Genomic DNA, 20,505 nt, shown 5'->3' with positions numbered 1-20,505 from the left:
TGACCCAAAGAGCTTGCCGTAGTTATTCATTGCCCTCAGCAACAACTTCCTGGTTCCACCTGGGGACATTTTGTTTATTTGTTTGTAACGAATATGAACACGTGGGGGGGTATGTAGGTGTAATACTTGTAGAGTGTAAGCTCTTTGGGTCAGGGCTCCCTCTTGTATCGGTTACTGATTGCTTTATATGTTACTCTGTATGCCCAGTGTATGTAACCCACTTATTGTACAGCGCTGCGGGATATGTTGGTGCTTTATAAATAAATGTTAATAATAATAATACTCAGCCCACTGACTATAAGCTATAACTTTCTCCTGTCTTCCTTCATTTCTATAATAAACCCCATGATGACCCTGCGTCGGCCAATGGAAATGTTTTTAAAAGCCAAATATCTACATTGCACATAGTGTCAAACATCCGCCCCACAGGCCTCCATCATTTCCCAGAATTCCACTGAATTATTAACTATCCTATAGGTGTTACTCTATCATTTCCTATATTGACTTTCCATTCATTCCCAAATGGTCATTCTCTGCTCTTGTGTAAACTTACTGTGCCCCTTCCCTAAGGGTATTGTATAGTGTGGGGGCAGGATCCCTATATATAAATATATAAGGGGGGGCAGTAATGAAATAGAGAAAGTACAGGGAAGAGCGACTAAGCTGATAAAGGGAATGGGCTCAGTTATGGGGAAAGGCTGGCCCAGTTGGGATTGGTTACACTGGGGAGGGGCAGTTAAGGGGGGGTCACTATATATAAATATATAAGGGGGGGCAGTAATGAAATAGAGAAAGTACAGGGAAGAGCGACTAAGCTGATAAAGGGAATGGGCTCAGTTATGGGGAAAGGCTGGCCCAGTTGGGATTGGTTACACTGGGGGGGGGGGGCAGTTAAGGGGGGGGTCACTATATATAAATATATAAGGGGGGGCAGTAATGAAATAGAGAAAGTACAGGGAAGAGCGACTAAGCTGATAAAGGGAATGGGCTCAGTTATGGGGAAAGGCTGGCCCAGTTGGGATTGGTTACACTGGGGAAGGGGCAGTTAAGGGGGGTCACTATATATAAATATATAAGGGGGGGCAGTAATGAAATAGAGAAAGTACAGGGAAGAGCGACTAAGCTGATAAAGGGAATGGGCTCAGTTATGGGGAAAGGCTGGCCCAGTTGGGATTGGTTACACTGGGGAAGGGGCAGTTAAGGGGGGGCACTATATATAAATATATAAGGGGGGGCAGTAATGAAATAGAGAAAGTACAGGGAAGAGCGACTAAGCTGATAAAGGGAATGGGCTCAGTCATGGGGAAAGGCTGGCCCAGTTGGGATTGGTTACACTGGGGGGGGGGGGCAGTTAAGGGGGGGGGTCACTATATATAAATATATAAGGGGGGGGCAGTAATGAAATAGAGAAAGTACAGGGAAGAGCGACTAAGCTGATAAAGGGAATGGGCTCAGTTATGGGGAAAGGCTGGCCCAGTTGGGATTGGTTACACTGGGGGGGGGGGGTCACTATATATAAATATATAAGGGGGGGGCAGTAATGAAATAGAGAAAGTACAGGGAAGAGCGACTAAGCTGATAAAGGGAATGGGCTCAGTTATGGGGAAAGGCTGGCCCAGTTGGGATTGGTTACACTGGGGAAGGGGCAGTTAAGGGGGGGGTCACTATATATAAATATATAAGGGGGGCAGTAATGAAATAGAGAAAGTACAGGGAAGAGCGACTAAGCTGATAAAGGGAATGGGCTCAGTTATGGGGAAAGGCTGGCCCAGTTGGGATTGGTTACACTGGGGGGGGGGGGGGGCAGTTAAGGGGGGGTCACTATATATAAATATATAAGGGGGGGCAGTAATGAAATAGAGAAAGTACAGGGAAGAGCGACTAAGCTGATAAAGGGAATGGGCTCAGTTATGGGGAAAGACTGGCCCAGTTGGGATTGGTTACACTGGGGGGGGGCAGTTAAGGGGGGGTCACTATATATAAATATATAAGGGGGGGGCAGTAATGAAATAGAGAAAGTACAGGGAAGAGCGACTAAGCTGATAAAGGGAATGGGCTCAGTTATGGGGAAAGGCTGGCCCAGTTGGGATTGGTTACACTGGGGGGGGGGGGGGCAGTTAAGGGGGGGTCACTATATATAAATATATAAGGGGGGGCAGTAATGAAATAGAGAAAGTACAGGGAAGAGCGACTAAGCTGATAAAGGGAATGGGCTCAGTTATGGGGAAAGGCTGGCCCAGTTGGGATTGGTTACACTGGGGGGGGGCAGTTAAGGGGGGGTCACTATATATAAATATATAAGGGGGGGGCAGTAATGAAATAGAGAAAGTACAGGGAAGAGCGACTAAGCTGATAAAGGGAATGGGCTCAGTTATGGGGAAAGGCTGGCCCAGTTGGGATTGGTTACACTGGGGGGGGGGGGGGGGCAGTTAAGGGGGGGGTCACTATATATAAATATATAAGGGGGGGCAGTAATGAAATAGAGAAAGTACAGGGAAGAGCGACTAAGCTGATAAAGGGAATGGGCTCAGTTATGGGGAAAGACTGGCCCAGTTGGGATTGGTTACACTGGGGGGGGGCAGTTAAGGGGGGGTCACTATATATAAATATATAAGGGGGGGGCAGTAATGAAATAGAGAAAGTACAGGGAAGAGCGACTAAGCTGATAAAGGGAATGGGCTCAGTTATGGGGAAAGGCTGGCCCAGTTGGGATTGGTTACACTGGGGGGGGGGGGCAGTTAAGGGGGGGGTCACTATATATAAATATATAAGGGGGGGGCAGTAATGAAATAGAGAAAGTACAGGGAAGAGCGACTAAGCTGATAAAGGGAATGGGCTCAGTTATGGGGAAAGGCTGGCCCAGTTGGGATTGGTTACACTGGGGGGGGGGGGGCAGTTAAGGGGGGGGGTCACTATATATAAATATATAAGGGGGGGGCAGTAATGAAATAGAGAAAGTACAGGGAAGAGCGACTAAGCTGATAAAGGGAATGGGCTCAGTTATGGGGAAAGGCTGGCCCAGTTGGGATTGGTTACACTGGGGGGGGCAGTTAAGGGGGGTCACTATATATAAATATATAAGGGGGGGCAGTAATGAAATAGAGAAAGTACAGGGAAGAGCGACTAAGCTGATAAAGGGAATGGGCTCAGTTATGGGGAAAGGCTGGCCCAGTTGGGATTGGTTACACTGGGGAAGGGGCAGTTAAGGGGGGGTCACTATATATAAATATATAAGGGGGGGCAGTAATGAAATAGAGAAAGTACAGGGAAGAGCGACTAAGCTGATAAAGGGAATGGGCTCAGTTATGGGGAAAGGCTGGCCCAGTTGGGATTGGTTACACTGGGGGGGGCAGTTAAGGGGGGGTCACTATATATAAATATATAAGGGGGGGCAGTAATGAAATAGAGAAAGTACAGGGAAGAGCGACTAAGCTGATAAAGGGAATGGGCTCAGTTATGGGGAAAGGCTGGCCCAGTTGGGATTGGTTACACTGGGGAAGGGGCAGTTAAGGGGGGGTCACTATATATAAATATATAAGAGGGGGGCAGTAATGAAATAGAGAAAGTACAGGGAAGAGCGACTAAGCTGATAAAGGGAATGGGCTCAGTTATGGGGAAAGGCTGGCCCAGTTGGGATTGGTTACACTGGGGGGGGGGGGGCAGTTAAGGGGGGGGTCACTATATATAAATATATAAGGGGGGGCAGTAATGAAATAGAGAAAGTACAGAGAGGAGCGACTAAGCTGATAAAGGGAATGGGCTCAGTTATGGGGAAAGGCTGGCCCAGTTGGGATTGGTTACACTGGGGGGGGGGGGCAGTTAAGGGGGGGTCACTATATATAAATATATAAGGGGGGGCAGTAATGAAATAGAGAAAGTACAGGGAAGAGCGACTAAGCTGATAAAGGGAATGGGCTCAGTTATGGGGAAAGACTGGCCCAGTTGGGATTGGTTACACTGGGGAAGGGGCAGTTAAGGGGGGGTCACTATATATAAATATATAAGGGGGGGGCAGTAATGAAATAGAGAAAGTACAGAGAGGAGCGACTAAGCTGATAAAGGGAATGGGCTCAGTTATGGGGAAAGGCTGGCCCAGTTGGGATTGGTTACACTGGGGGGGGGGGCAGTTAAGGGGGGGTCACTATATATAAATATATAAGGGGGGGCAGTAATGAAATAGAGAAAGTACAGGGAAGAGCGACTAAGCTGATAAAGGGAATGGGCTCAGTTATGGGGAAAGACTGGCCCAGTTGGGATTGGTTACACTGGGGGGGGGGCAGTTAAGGGGGGGTCACTATATATAAATATATAAGGGGGGGCAGTAATGAAATAGAGAAAGTACAGGGAAGAGCGACTAAGCTGATAAAGGGAATGGGCTCAGTTATGGGGAAAGGCTGGCCCAGTTGGGATTGGTTACACTGGGGAAGGGGCAGTTAAGGGGGGGTAGGATCACTATAAAAGACAACATATTTGGGGGGGGTAATTACTGGAAAGCGACACCCGCCCGCTGACAGTATCCAATTAGCCAGAGGAAACCATTTTCCCCTTCGGAGAGACTGGGGCATTAATGTTTAAGAGGGGTAAAGGATCAAGCAGAGTGCGAGTTCCGGCTCGGGCAGCGGCAGGCCAGCGCGCAGCTTATATTCGGTGTAAGGTCGCACTCGGCTGAATCTCGGCGCGGCCTCTGTGCGTTCCTTCCTACTTCGCTAAGGCAAAGGCATTAAATATGAATGGGCCGTAGGTGTAAAGTGTCTGGGAGAGAGACATCTGCGAGGCAGCCGAGTGTCTGGGAGAGAGACATCTGCGAGGCAGCCGGTGGGCAGTCACAGTCTCACTCCTGGCAAAAACAAGCTGCCTGCGGGTACATAAGGCAGACCCTGCCGAGAGCGCTGAGGAAGCAGCCGAGACCCTCGAGACATAGGTAAGAGAGCGCAGATATCGCAGTGTCTCACAATATTAGACTGCGCCTATGCCAGACAGAGACCCCTGGGGAAACACAAGGCAGTCTAACACTAACCCTATACCCGTTGTTATAGTTGGGATCAAGTACAAGGTTCGGTTTTACTATTACAGAGAAAAAGGAAATCGTTTTTAAAAATTATTTGCTGATACTGGAGTCTGTGGGAGATGGACTTTCTGTAATTCAGAGCTTTCTGGTTAAGGGATCCCATACCTGTGCTGTATTTTGGTTAGTAAATGTATTACACAAGAAAGATCCCTGCTAGATAAGTTCTGAATCCGACACATTGCAATTCTGTGCACATTTCATTAACCATGACGCGTTTCATACTTCTTGGCAACCCATTGTTTCTGCTGTATTTTGTTAATCCCAGCGCGTTTCACAACAGAAGAAAAACATTGTGATGTATACATTTCATTCATCTTAATGCGTTTCACTTTTCTCGATATCCCTATGTTTCTGCTATATATTGTTAATCCCAGCGCGTTTCACAACAGAAGAAAAACATTGTGATGTATACATTTCATTCATCTTAATGCGTTTCACTTTTCTCGATATCCCTATGTTTCTGCTATATATTGTTAATCCCAGCACGTTTTACAACAAAAGAAAAAAATGTGATGTATACATTGACGCATTTCACATTTCTTGGTATCCCTATGTTTCTGCAATATATATTGTCAATCCCAGTGCATTTTACAGGAAAGATTAAAAAAAGTGATGCATACATTGACGCATTTCACATTTCCTGATATCCATAAGTTTCTGCTATATTTTGTTAATCCCAGCACATTTCACAACAAAAGAAAAACATTGTGATGTAAACATTTCATTAATGTTAACGCGTTTCACATTTCGCGATATCCCTATGTTTATGCTATATCTTGTTAATCCCAGTGCATTTTACAAAAAAAAAGTGATGTATACATTGACGCATTTCACATTTCCTGATATCCATATGTTTCTGCTATATTTCGTTAATCCCAGTGCATTTCACAACAAAAGAAAAAAATGTGATGTATACATTGACGCATTTCACATTTCTTGGTATCCCTATGTTTCTGCTATAGTTTGTTAATCTCAGCGCGTTTCACAACAAAACAAAAACATTGTGATGTAAACATTTCATTAATCTTAACGCATTTCAAATTTCCCGATATCCCTAGGTTTCTGCTATATTTTGTTAATCCCAGTGTATTTTATAAAATAGAAAAAAAAGTGATGTATACATTGACGCGTTTGACATTTCTTGGTATCCCTATGTTTCTGAAATATTTCATTAATCCCAGTGCATTTCACAACAAAAGAAAAAAATGTGATGTAAACATTGACGCATTTCACATTTCCTGGCATCTGTATGTTTCTGCTATATATATATATATTGTTAATCCCAGTATATTTTAGAAAAAAGTGAAGTATACATTGACGCGTTTCACATGTCCCAATATCCCTATGTTTCTGCTATATTTTGTTAATCCCAGCGCATTTCACAACAAAAGAAAAAAATGCGATGTATACATTGACGCATTTCACATTTCCTGGTATGGTTCTACTGTATTTCGTTGATTCCCATGCATTTCACCCTATAGAATAGATCCGTGCTCTACTCATTTCATTAATTCCAACGCATTTCACAGAAAGAATTTTTCCTGGTTACGGTTCGTTAATCAAGCGTATCTGTTCAGTAATTAATTAGCCCCGGCATGTTTAATAGAACGATTTGAATCCATTTCTATTAGAGCTCGGTTACATTATGTGGGTGGGTCTAAGGCTTCTTCTTCTTCCAAAAGACTGGGGTTCTTTATTTGTATATAATGGGGGGGGCTGCCATATTGGTTGGGGAGGCCTGTCGGAAGGCCCCATACACTGGCAGATAAGCTGCCAAGCAGGTTTGGGATGGGGGGGAGTAGGGCCCACTGGGGTTGCCTCTGTACCCCCCAAGGGGGCCCTGATGTGGCCCCCACACCCCCCCCACACCCCGGGTAGCTCTGGGGGCGATTGGGTTTAGACCAGCAGGGCCCATCGGCTTTGTTCCCGGTGCCCCCCCCGACCCCGTCTGACCCCTGTTGGTCTTAAGAACCCAAATTGGCAGAAATCTGCCCGTGTATGGCCACCTTGAGAATACATCAGGAGGTCCAGGGGCAACATTCAAAGGGATTTGGGGCAATAGGGGGAAAAAGAAGAAGAACCCAAGGGCCCCATGAACTCTTATATAGAGGGCAAGGAGTGAAGAATTGGTCTTCATTATGTATTGCTTATAGTTCTTTATCTATTTTCAGGTTTCAAATGGGGGTCACTGACCCCGGCAACCAATAAAAATGATTGCCCTGGGAAGCTCCAGTTTTATTGTTATTGTTACTTTTTTATTACTCATCCTTCTCTTTAGGCCCCTCCTCTATTCATATTTCTGTCTCTCTTTCAAACCACTGTCTGGTTGCTAGGTTAAATAGGGACCCTAGCAACCAAACTTGAGCGCTGCTAACTAATTAAAAAACTGTAAATACTAAAAAATGAAGACCAATTGCAAAATATCCCGGGATAGCCCACTCTATGTCCTACTAAAAGTACATGTGAAGGTGAACAACCCCTTGGATAGACTTTACTTGAGGGTTTACTTGCCCTTGAAACCTGTTTTCACTGCCGCAGTAATTACCCCAGTAATAACTTTGTGCCGCCGAGCCGCCTCCCAGCGCAATATACAGTGTCACATGGGTGTAAAACAATCCCCCCCCCCCCCGGGGACAGGTGGAACGGCCCCCAGAGGGGCTGAACGTGACTATAGTAATGGAGAAGGCTGGAGGGGGAGAGTGAAGGTGAATAACAGGATTGCGTTTCCCACCCTCGTTGAGGTGCCACGAGACCCGGGTGTGAATCACCTGACTGCTTCCTGACCAATCCCCCGAATGGGCCCCCCCTGACAGTAATTATCAGTCCCTATAAACTGATCTCCCTGAGCATTAATGCCGTATCTTGGCCACTGTATCTGCCCCCTACCCCCTCACCCCCCAAGCTCTGGCCCCTGATTACCTATGGAAACCTGAGGCAGAGGCACCCGAGGGGCACCCCCAAAACTGGCCGCCCTTACTATAAATACGTCCCTTCACTTGCCCGGGGTATAAGCAATTACAGTCACTGGGGGGGGGGTGCCTAACGTGTCTCCACCTCCCATAAGGCCTCTTGTTATGTACCCACCCACCTACCTCCTATCAGACTTTAGACCCCCATGACCCTCTTTCTTACTCCTGCCTCCTACCCCCATAGGGCCTCTTCTTACTTACACCCCCATTTCATATAGACTCTTCCCAATAGGTGTTGGTTGATTGGATGAAGTTGGAACAGTATTTTGCCCCCTTCCCTACTGTCACCTGGCCCTACAGTCTCAGCCTACTGACGCCATATTTCCCTACTGCCACCCCCTTCCCTACTGTCACCTTGCCCTACAGTCTCAGCCTACTGATGCCATATTCCCCTACTGCCACCACCTTCCCTACTGTCACCTTGCCCTACAGTCTCAGCCTACTGATGCCATATTCCCCTACTGCCACCGCCTTCCCTACTGTCACCTTGCCCTACAGTCTCAGCCTACTGATGCCATCTTGCCCTACTGCCACCCCCTTCCCTACTGTCACCTTGCCCTACAGTCTCAGCCTACTGATGCTATATTTCCCTACTGCCACCACCTTCCCTACTGTCACCTTGCCCTACAGTCTCAGCCTACTGATGCTATATTTCCCTACTGCCACCACCTTCCCTACTGTCACCTTGCCCTACAGTCTCAGCCTACTGATGCTATATTTCCCTACTGCCACCACCTTCCCTACTGTCACCTTGCCCTACAGTCTCAGCCTACTGATGCCATATTTCCCTACTGCCACCGCCTTCCCTAATGACACCATCTTGGCCTGTTTCCATTATGCCCAATGTCTCCTTACTTGATCTATTGTCTTTCTCTTGTTACCCTGTCCTATTGCCTCCATCTTACCCTGCCAACTTGTTCATCTGTCTCCATCTTGCCCAACTGTCTTGCCTTCTGTCTTATTTTACTACTGTTGCCTCCTTGCCTTAGCGCAGGGATCCCCAACCAGTGGCTCGGGGGTAACATGTTGCTCCCCAACCCCTTGGATGTTGCTCTCAGTGCCCCCAAACCAGGGAGTTATTTTTGAATTCCTGACTTGGGGGCAAGTTTTGGTTGAATAAAAACAAGATTTCCTACCAAATAACCACCCCCCCGTAAGCTGATAGGGTGCATAGAGGCCCCTAATAGCCAATCTATTTCTCCCTACTGACATTATCTTGCCCTAATATAATAGCTATGCCACGTGTGTCCTACTTGTAGTGGCTGCTATGTAGACCGCACTATGTATAGGGCCCACTGAATTGGCCCCTATTGGCACCACCCTTACTACAGATGGTTGAAGTGCCAACTTCCAGAGGAAACATATGGGAATATTCCTTCTCTTTGTTCATCTGTGCTGAGTGGGGTCTATACTGGGGGGGCTATTGGTTCTACAACCATTAGTAAACCAAGAGAAGGGAGCAAAGCGCTTTGCCCAGAGACTCCCCGCCACCTAATCTCTTGCTAAACCAGAGTGAATCCTTTTTGCTTCCAGACACTGATCTGCCTCTCCGGAAACATAAACCGCCCCGAGGCTGAAACTCTACCCCAGCCGTCTGTCTGGCTCTTCTGTCCCTTTCCAGGGAGGAATCTGCTTTCTAGGCGCTGGCAGTCAGGACGAGACACTCGTAATAACGATCCCTCTGATACCCCCAAGCTGGGTACAAAGGACCCCCAGGAGCTGACCGGCACAATGTGCCAATGGCACAAAGCTATTTAGCCCAACAGAATCCATAGGAGGACGTTTATCTTCCTTCTGGGGTCTCAACAGCCTCCCAAATTGGCAGATAAGGTCTTCTAGAAAGTTCTACCGGCTAATAAGGCTCCTGTTATGATGTTCCTGGTGGGATTACTATACATTCTCTGCCCGCATAGCTTGCTGATTGCTACTATAATAAGCCCTGGTTATAATATGGCTGCATTGCTAGTGGCTGATGTGTGAAGCCTCCCTATAAGTTATAAATAGAGAAGACCTTCTTGGGTCGGGGTCCATCCTCCTCCCATAGGGGACAAGCTGCTTCTGGGCGGTGGAACTAACAGGCTCTGGCTGGATAAACTTTATTTACAATTCACGAGAGCAAAGTCGGTAACCTTATCCGGCTCATTTCATATTTTTTCCTTTGGGCTCGGCACAACGAGCCTCACCGGCCAGGGACTGACAAAATTAGCCCATTAAATATGAAGGAGGCCCTCTAGGGTTTCAATCAGCCGGGGGACTGAAACGCAGCCGTGAGGGGGGGACTTTCCCTGAGAGACGAAGGCCAATCTGCCCCCGGGGGCACGTAGGTTGAAAGAAGGGGCAAAAGAGGGGATTGATATATAGAATATATAAACGTAAGGGCCGGATTTACTCCTGGAAGATGCAGAAGGGGTCACTATGAATGGATCTGGTCCCGGTAGGTGCAACGGAATGGATAAAACTTGGGGTACCCCATGGAAGAAGGGGGGGTAAATACTGCCTAAAGGGGTTGTTTGTAATCTACGTTTGCCATTGGAGGCAGTTTTGCAGTCATTTATACAGTTCTGCGGTCTATTTTGGTTGCTGGGGGTCGGTGACTCCCTGACTGTAAAAGTTATAGGACAATACAGGTATGGGACCCGTTATCCAGAATGCTGGGGACCAAGAGTATTCCGGATAAGGGGTCTTGGATCTCCATACCTTAAGTCTACTAAAAAAATCAATAAACCATTAAACTGTTCTGCCCCAATAAGGGGTAATTATATCTTAGTTGGGATCAAGTACAGGTACTGTTTTATTATTACAGAGAAAAGGGAATCATTTAATCATGAAATAAACCCAATAGGGCTGTTCTGCCCCAATAAGGGGTAATTATATCTTAGTTGGGATCAAGTACAGGTACTGTTTTATTATTACAGAGAAAAGGGAATCATTTAACCATTAAATAAACCCAATAGGACTGTTCTGCCCCCAATAAGGGGTAATTATATCTTAGTTGGGATCAAGTACAGGTACTGTTTTATTATTACAGAGAAAAGGGAATCATTTAACCATGAAATAAACCCAATAGGGCTGTTCTGCCCCCAATAAGGGGTAATTATATCTTAGTTGGGATCAAGTACAGGTACTGTTTTATTATTACAGAGAAAAGGGAATCATTTAACCATTAAATAAACCCAATAGGGCTGTTCTGCCCCAATAAGGGGTAATTATATCTTAGTTGGGATCAAGTACAGGTACTGTTTTATTATTACAGAGAAAAGGGAATCATTTAACCATTAAATAAACCCAATAGGGCTGTTCTGCCCCAATAAGGGGTAATTATATTTTAGTTGCTTCACCTTCACCAAATAAAGAATAATATTCTATAATAAAAAATACTCTGTTACTTCATTTATAATGGTCCCTCTGAGCCTGGCTAGGAACAATGAAATATATATATATAACTGAGGCTGAGGTTTAACAGTGAGGGGGGGCAGAGGCAAGAAGGTGAGGCTGTCACCCCAATGTGCTCTTATATAGATAGAAATATGGTGTGTGTGAGATGTGAACTTGTGTGGTTAACAGTTACATTGTGTGGCTTACTCGGCATGTATAGAGCTGTGGTTAGTGGGATAAGAAAGGCAGTTTTCTTTTTATAACATTCCTTCTCTGTATATTTGTATTTATACATATGGGTAGGAGGTGCCATAGTGTTTCCCTTAGACAGTACAGTATGGGGGTACAGCTTATTGTGTGCCCAGAACATTCCTTCTCTGTATATTTGTATTTATACATATGGGTAGGGGGTGCCATAGTGTTTCCCTTAGACAGTACAGTATGGGGGTACAGCTTATTGTGTGCCCAGAACATTCCCTCTCTGTATATTTGTATTTATACATATGGGTAGGGGGTGCCATAGTGTTTCCCTTAGACAGTACAGTATGGGGGTACAGCTTATTGTGTGCCCAGAACATTCCCTCTCTGTATATTTGTATTTATACATATGGGTAGGGGTGCCATAGTGTTTCCCTTAGACAGTACAGTATGGGGGTACAGCTTATTGTGTGCCCAGAACATTCCTTCTCTGTATATTTGTATTTATACATATGGGTAGGAGGTGCCATAGTGTTTCCCTTAGACAGTACAGTATGGGGGTACAGCTTATTGTGTGCCCAGAACATTCCTTCTCTGTATATTTGTATTTATACATATGGGAGGGAGGTGCCATAGTGTTTCCCTTAGACAGTACAGTATGAGGGTACAGCTTATTGTGTGCCCAGAACATTCCTTCTCTGTATATTTGTATTTATACATATGGGAGGGAGGTGCCATAGTGTTTCCCTTAGACAGTACAGTATGGGGGTACAGCTTATTGTGTGCCCAGAACATTCCCTCTCTGTATATTTGTATTTATACATATGGGTAGGGGGTGCCATAGTGTTTCCCTTAGACAGTACAGTATGGGGGTACAGCTTATTGTGTGCCCAGAACATTCCTTCTCTGTATATTTGTATTTATACATATGGGAGGGAGGTGCCATAGTGTTTCCCTTAGACAGTACAGTATGGGGGTACAGCTTATTGTGTGCCCAGAACATTCCTTCTCTGTATATTTGTATTTATACATATGGGTAGGAGGTGCCATAGTGTTTCCCTTAGACAGTACAGTATGGGGGTACAGCTTATTGTGTGCCCAGAACATTCCTTCTCTGTATATTTGTATTTATACATATAGGTAGGGGGTGCCATAGTGTTTCCCTTAGACAGTACAGTATGGGGGTATAGCTTATTGTGTGCCCAGAACATTCCTTCTCTGTATATTTGTATTTATACATATGGGTAGGGGGTGCCATAGTGTTTCCCTTAGACAGTACAGTATGGGGGTACAGCTTATTGTGTGCCCAGAACATTCCTTCTCTGTATATTTGTATTTATACATATGGGTAGGGGGTGCCATAGTGTTTCCCTTAGACAGTACAGTATGGGGGTACAGCTTATTGTGTGCCCAGAACATTCCTTCTCTGTATATTTGTATTTATACATATGGGTAGGAGGTGCCATAGTGTTTCCCTTAGACAGTACAGTATGGGGGTACAGCTTATTGTGTGCCCAGAACATTCCCTCTCTGTATATTTGTATTTATACATATGGGTAGGGGGTGCCATAGTGTTTCCCTTAATTCTCTGTTATTTAACTCCCACAGGTTGGTCAGCCTTCGAGATTGTGATGGTGGATAAAGATGGCTCCTCCCATGGAGATGGTCACCAGAGGACCTTGCAAATAAATGGCTTCGTGAAGGGGAGGGCAAGATGGTAGCGGGAAGGAATACGCCAATTCCCAGCCTCCACCTGGAGCCCCGACTCTTTATCATGTGTGTTGGAGTGTTAATGAGAGCCCTCTGCTCTTGTTGCCCCACCCCCTGTGAGTGCCCCTCCCCCTGTGAGTGCCCCGCCCGTGACAATTCCACCCTTTGCCGACGCCGTTTCCTGAGTATTGTCCCCTCAGATCTCCCGACGTTTTCTCAAATACTGGACCTCAGTCACAACTACATCAGAGCAGTGCCGTCCAACGCCTTCACGCACCTCAAGTATCTCCAAGAGTTGGACTTGAGTTACAATCAGCTTTCCCGGGTGGAGCCGGGGCTGTTCAGCAGTTTGCCTGCCCTGAGGGTCCTGCTTCTCCACCACAATGAGCTCAAACTGCTGCCCCCTGGGATCTTCTTGGGGATGCCGGCCCTGTCGTGGTTGGACGTCCGAAGGAACCAGTTGGTCATCTTGCTGGATCAAACGTTTCAGGGGCTTAGGGAGCTGAAACACCTGGAGACGGGTGAGAACCCCCTGCTCTTTGTATCTCCTGGAGCTTTCTTGACATTGCCTCAGCTGCAGAGGTTGGGTTTGGAGGACACCAAGCTCAATGGTGTCCCCTCGAGTGCTCTCGCTGCCCTACCGCGGCTTTCTGAACTGCGCTTGGGTGGGATCAGCAGCAGCGTTCTCCGTGACCTCTCCTTCCCCGACTTGCCCTTACTGCGAGTTCTAGAACTGGACAGTTGGCCTTCATTAGGGCTCCTTGAACCCCACAGTCTGTCTGGTTTGAATCTCAGCTCCTTCTCCGTAACCCATGGAAATCTTACCACGATCCCAGAGGAAGCGCTGAAAGCCCAGATTTACCTCCGGACCTTGGACCTCTCCTACAACCCCATCTCCGAGCTCCCGGCCAGAGGTTTCGGCACACTGAGGAGGCTGGAGGAGCTGAGGCTGAGCAGTGGGAGGCTCCATTATGTACCTTCTGGGGCCTTTTACGGCCTGGGCCGACTCCGTACGCTGGACCTTTCCGACAATCCGCTCACTTGGCTTGCAGAAGACGCCCTACCTTCTCCTCTTGGAGGCTTGGAGACCCTCCTCCTCTCTAATACCATGCTGTCCTGCGATTGCCGGCTCTGTTGGCTCCTCCACCGTAGACTTCGCTTCGGAGGGAAGTCCCCCGTCTGTGCGGCTCCAGACTCACTAAGGGGAATGGTGATCCCCGACGACCCAGAGAAACTTTGCCCGGACCTATTTACGTGCCAGCCCCCGAGAATAGTAAACCCTGGACCCCGTGAGCTGACGGTTAGGGAAGGGGACGTTCTGACCATCTCCTGCCACAGTTTAGGAGTCCCTCAACCTTCTATCCAATGGGTGCTACCTCAAAGCCCACCGTTGGAGGACACCAGTACAACTGCTTGCCCAACCACCTATAACGTATCCCCACAAACAGTCTTTCCGACCACTCAGGAGACAGCTGACTCTGGGGTACCAACGCCCGCAATGCCAGCTGTCCGGAGGGTCACCATCCTCCCAGACGATGCCCTTCAGTTCCACCCTGTACAAGCAGAGGACTCGGGGGCTTACCTATGCACGGCCAGCAACGTGGTTGGCAACGACTCCACCTGGGTCCACCTGGAAGTCGTGCCCTATAACGGCAGCAACGTGCCCTCCTCAGTGATGGCGGTGAACGGTCGCCTCCTAGTGGTCATCACAGCCGGCGGCATTCTGCCCTTCATCAGCTCGGTGACGCTCTGCTTCATCTTCATGTTCCTATGGAGCCGGGGAAGGGGGAACATCAAACACACGGCCCACATAGACTACGTGCCACGGGGGAATCGAGCTTCCACCGACACAGAGGACAACAAATTCACCATGAAACTGCTTTGAGCAATGGCCAGATTGTCTGGGCGGCCATCTTGAACCCTGGGAAATAAGCCCCGCCCCCCCTCCAGTGCAATCCTTTGCCCCCACAGACACTTCATTAACTTCAGTACTCTGCAAAACCACCTTATTATTAGATACGAATGAGAAATTTGCAGTTGGTCTTTGTTTATCGGTGAGTTTTGGACTGATTGACCTTTCGTTGAGCCACTTGGTTACTTATTATTACTATAGTATTAGTATCACAATTATCATCCCCTCCTAGTCATCTGCCTCGTTGCTAGGGTAAGGCAGACCATAGCAACTAGAGAACAAACTCAGACCGACTGTAAAATGGCTGATAACTTCCCGTTTAAAGGCAATATAAACCCCAAAATAATTTAAAAAAGGCATTTTTTTTGGTTTGCTTTGGGTTTAACGGTGGAAACCGTAATTTTTATTCGTTAGTGACTCGCCTGAATGTAATATGTTTGATAATGATTAAATATTTTTGTATTGTTCTTGTGTTATTTCTCCCCAAATCTGCTCTCAGCCCAGCGGCCATTGTATGATGGGGGGATCCCTGTAACCCCTGTTCCCAGGCAGCACTTAAATAAGAAATAATTTCCACTGGAATTTTAGTTTGGGAGGGAATTCTTGGAAGAACAAAATGGTCTAAAATGGAAGAGAAAGAATAAACCTTTTCAGCAAAATATAATTTTTATTTCTATTTGGAAATTGTTTCTAAAACCTGATCTGCAGAACTGACGGCCAGGGAGAAAGTGTTGGGTTTGGGCTCCCTCTAGTGGAACAGGATTGTAAGTGATTTCTAAGCTCTGCGACTCCCCAGGGTCTACTAATATCCTAGCAGGGGCACCAGGGGCTACAGACATCCTAGCAGGGGCACCCAGACATCCTAGCAGGGGCACCCAGACATCCTAGCAGGGGCACCCAGACATCCTAGCAGGGGCACCCAGACATCCTAGCAGGGGCACCCAGACATCCTAGCAGGGGCACCCAGACATCCTAGCAGGGGCACCAGGGGCTACAGACATCCTAGCAGGGGCACCCAGACATCCTAGCAGGGGCACCCAGACATCCTAGCAGGGGCACCCAGACATCCTAGCAGGGGCACCCAGACATCCTAGCAGGGGCACCAGGGGCTACAGACATCCTAGCAGGGGCACCCAGACATCCTAGCAGGGGCACCCAGACATCCTAGCAGGGGCACCAGGGGCTACAGACATCCTAGCAGGGGCACCCAGACATCCTAGCAGGGGCACCCAGACATCCTAGCAGGGGCACCAGGGGCACCCAGACATCCTAGCAGGGGCACCCAGACATCCTAGCAGGGGCACCCAGACATCCTAGCAGGGGCACCCAGACATCCTAGCAGGGGCACCAGGGGCTACAGACATCCTAGCAGGGGCACCCAGACATCCTAGCAGGGGCACCCAGACATCCTAGCAGGGGCACCAGGGGCTACAGACATCCTAGCAGGGGCACCCAGACATCCTAGCAGGGGCACCCAGACATCCTAGCAGGGGCACCAGGGGCACCCAGACATCCTAGCAGGGGCACCCAGACATCCTAGCAGGGGCACCCAGACATCCTAGCAGGGGCACCAGGGGCTACAGACATCCTAGCAGGGGCACCCAGACATCCTAGCAGGGGCACCCAGACATCCTAGCAGGGGCACCCAGACATCCTAGCAGGGGCACCCAGACATCCCAGCAGGGGCACCCAGACATCCCAGCAGGGGCACCCAGACATCCTAGCAGGGGCACCCAGACATCCTAGCAGGGGCACCAGGGGCACCCAGACATTAGATGTGTGAGCTCAGTAGTAAGAGGGTTAAATTGCAAATAGCTCTGTCAGACTAACGACTATTTGTGTAAGCTTGGAAGTGAGAGAGTTAATAGCAAACAGCTGTGTGAGCCCGGCAGTGGCAGGGTTAATAATATACTAGCTGTGTGGGTCCTGCAGTGAAAGTGTTAATACTGATTGCTGGGTGCTCCAGCGGTGAGAGGGTTAATGCTGCTTTGCTGTATAAGCCCAGAATTAAAGGGGATTTAATTGGCTGTGTGTACCCAGTCATTAGAAGGGTTAATAGGACAATAACTGAGATTAGCTGTGTCCCAGCCCAGCCGGGAAAAGGGTTAATGGAAAGGGGAGGGGTCTCGTCCTGACTGACAGCTATTGGCACCAACCTCCAATGAACTCATGTGCCAGTGTGTTACCTACTGTGGGAGCCCCGCCCACCTGCGCTCCTATTGGTTCCCGCACAGCAAAGCCTGTAGGTAAATAAGCGTGTGATTAGTTCCTGCAGGAAGTGTTGCTAAGGTAACCAGCAGCCCCCCTTCTGTCCCCCCCCATAACTCTAAGCGCCCCCCTGCCCCTCACAGGCACCCAGTTACCCCATACACCTGCCCCTGTATCAGTCCTTCTCATTGGCTCCTCATTTACACTCATGGCAGTATAGAAGGCAGTGCAGGCTGCATGGCAGTATAGAAAGCAGTGCAGGCTGCATGGCAGTATAGAAGGCAGTGCAGGCTGCATGGAGTATAGAAGGCAGTGCAGGCTGCATGGCAGTATAGAAGGCAGTGCAGGCTGCATGGCAGTATAGAAGGCAGTGCAGGCTGCATGGCAGTATAGAAGGCAGTGCAGGCTGCATGGAGTATAGAAGGCAGTGCGGGCTGCATGGCAGTATAGAAGGCAGTGCAGGCTGCATGGCAGTATAGAAGGCAGTGCAGGCTGCATGGCAGTATAGAAGGCAGTGCAGGCTGCATGGCAGTATAGAAGGCAGTGCAGGCTGCATGGCAGTATAGAAGGCAGTGCAGGCTGCATGGCAGTATAGAAGGCAGTGCAGGCTGCATGGCAGTATAGAAGGCAGTGCAGGCTGCATGGCAGTATAGAAGGCAGTGCAGGCTGCATGGCCAGTATAGAAGGCAGTGCAGGCTGCATGGCAGTATAGAAGGCAGTGCAGGCTGCATGGCAGTATAGAAGGCAGTGCAGGCTGCATGGCAGTATAGAAGGCAGTGCAGGCTGCATGGCAGTATAGAAGGCAGTGCAGGCTGCATGGCAGTATAGAAGGCAGTGCAGGCTGCATGGCAGTATAGAAAGCAGTGCAGGCTGCATGGCAGTATAGAAGGCCAGTGCAGGCTGCATGGCAGTATAGAAGGCAGTGCAGGCTGCATGGCAGTATAGAAGGCAGTGCAGGCTGCATGGCAGTATAGAAAGCAGTGCAGGCTGCATGGCAGTATAGAAGGCAGTGCAGGCTGCATGGCAGTATAGAAGGCAGTGCAGGCTGCATGGCAGTTATAGAAAGCAGTGCAGGCTGCATGGCAGTATAGAAAGCAGTGCAGGCTGCATGGCAGTATAGAAGGCAGTGCGGGCTGCATGGCAGTATAGAAGGCAGTGCAGGCTGCATGGCAGTATAGAAGGCAGTGCAGGCTGCATGGCAGTATAGAAAGCAGTACAGGCTGCATGGCAGTATAGAAGGCAGTGCAGGCTGCATGGCAGTATAGAAAGCAGTGCAGGCTGCATGGCAGTATAGAAAGCAGTACAGGCTGCATTGCAGTATAGAAAGCAGTACAGGCTGCATGGCAGTATAGAAGGCAGTGCAGGCTGCATGGCAGTATAGAAGGCAGTGCAGGCTGCATGGCAGTATAGAAGGCAGTGCAGCTGCATGGCAGTATAGAAGGCAGTGCAGGCTGCATGGAGTATAGAAGGCAGTGCAGGCTGCATGGCAGTATAGAAGGCAGTGCAGGCTGCATGGCAGTATAGAAGGCAGTGCAGGCTGCATGGCAGTATAGAAGGCAGTGCAGGCTGCATGGAGTATAGAAGGCAGTGCGGGCTGCATGGCAGTATAGAAGGCAGTGCAGGCTGCATGGCAGTATAGAAGGCAGTGCAGGCTGCATGGCAGTATAGAAGGCAGTGCAGGCTGCATGGCAGTATAGAAGGCAGTGCAGGCTGCATGGCAGTATAGAAGGCAGTGCAGGCTGCATGGCAGTATAGAAAGCAGTGCAGGCTGCATGGCAGTATAGAAGGCAGTGCAGGCTGCATGGCAGTATAGAAGGCAGTGCAGGCTGCATGGCAGTATAGAAGGCAGTGCAGGCTGCATGGCAGTATAGAAAGCAGTGCAGGCTGCATGGCAGTATAGAAGGCAGTGCAGGCTGCATGGCAGTATAGAAGGCAGTGCAGGCTGCATGGCAGTATAGAAAGCAGTGCAGGCTGCATGGCAGTATAGAAAGCAGTGCAGGCTGCATGGCAGTATAGAAGGCAGTGCGGGCTGCATGGCAGTATAGAAGGCAGTGCAGGCTGCATGGCAGTATAGAAGGCAGTGCAGGCTGCATGGCAGTATAGAAAGCAGTACAGGCTGCATGGCAGTATAGAAGGCAGTGCAGGCTGCATGGCAGTATAGAAAGCAGTGCAGGCTGCATGGCAGTATAGAAAGCAGTACAGGCTGCATTGCAGTATAGAAAGCAGTACAGGCTGCATGGCAGTATAGAAGGCAGTGCAGGCTGCATGGCAGTATAGAAGGCAGTGCGGGCTGCATGGCAGTATAGAAGGCAGTGTGGGCTGCATGGAGTATAGAAGGCAGTGCAGGCTGCATGGAGTATAGAAGGCAGTGCAGGCTGCATGGCAGTATAGAAGACAGTGCAGGCTGCATGGCAGTATAGAAGGCAGTGCAGGCTGCATGGCAGTATAGAAGGCAGTGCAGGCTGCATGGCAGTATAGAAAGCAGTGCAGGCTGCATGGCAGTATAGAAGGCAGTGCAGGCTGCATGGAGTATAGAAGGCAGTGCAGGCTGCATGGCAGTATAGAAAGCAGTACAGGCTGCATGGCAGTATAGAAGGCAGTGCAGGCTGCATGGCAGTATAGAAGGCAGTGCAGGCTGCATGGCAGTATAGAAAGCAGTGCAGGCTGCATGGCAGTATAGAAGGCAGTGCAGGCTGCATGGAGTATAGAAGGCAGTGCAGGCTGCATGGCAGTATAGAAAGCAGTACAGGCTGCATGGCAGTATAGAAGGCAGTACAGGCTGCATGGCAGTATAGAAGGCAGTGCAGGCTGCATGGCAGTATAGAAGGCAGTACAGGCTGCATGGCAGTATAGAAGGCAGTGCAGGCTGCATGGCAGTATAGAAGGCAGTACAGGCTGCATGGCAGTATAGAAGGCAGTGCAGGCTGCAGCGGCAGAAGTGGCAACTTTACCTCAGAAGCAGCTGCAGACTGTACTGGTTTCTATACTGCCATGCAGCACCTGTACATATAACAAGATGGGGGGGGTTTAGAGTGAAACAGGGAAGGCCGAGGGAGGGGAGATTA

At 48.7% G+C, this 20,505-nt stretch overlaps 1 protein-coding gene across 1 annotated transcript; it reads left to right on the top strand.

Annotated features, from left to right (window-relative positions):
• The first annotated feature begins 4,511 nt into the window (after positions 1 to 4,511).
• On the top strand, positions 4,512 to 15,699 carry lingo4 (leucine rich repeat and Ig domain containing 4). Its single transcript, XM_018090297.2, has 2 exons — positions 4,512 to 4,921; positions 13,219 to 15,699. Exon 2 carries the CDS (start codon positions 13,325 to 13,327, stop codon positions 15,203 to 15,205), a length of 1,881 nt encoding a protein of 626 aa, XP_017945786.1. The 5' UTR covers positions 4,512 to 4,921; positions 13,219 to 13,324; the 3' UTR covers positions 15,206 to 15,699.
• Positions 15,700 to 20,505: the final 4,806 nt, after the last annotated feature.

Source organism: Xenopus tropicalis, chromosome 8 (assembly GCF_000004195.4).
Source record: "Xenopus tropicalis strain Nigerian chromosome 8, UCB_Xtro_10.0, whole genome shotgun sequence".
NCBI classification, from domain to species: Eukaryota; Metazoa; Chordata; class Amphibia; order Anura; family Pipidae; genus Xenopus; species Xenopus tropicalis.
The sequence above is the reverse complement of the archived record's forward strand: the minus strand, read 5'-3'. Positions and strand labels throughout refer to the sequence as shown.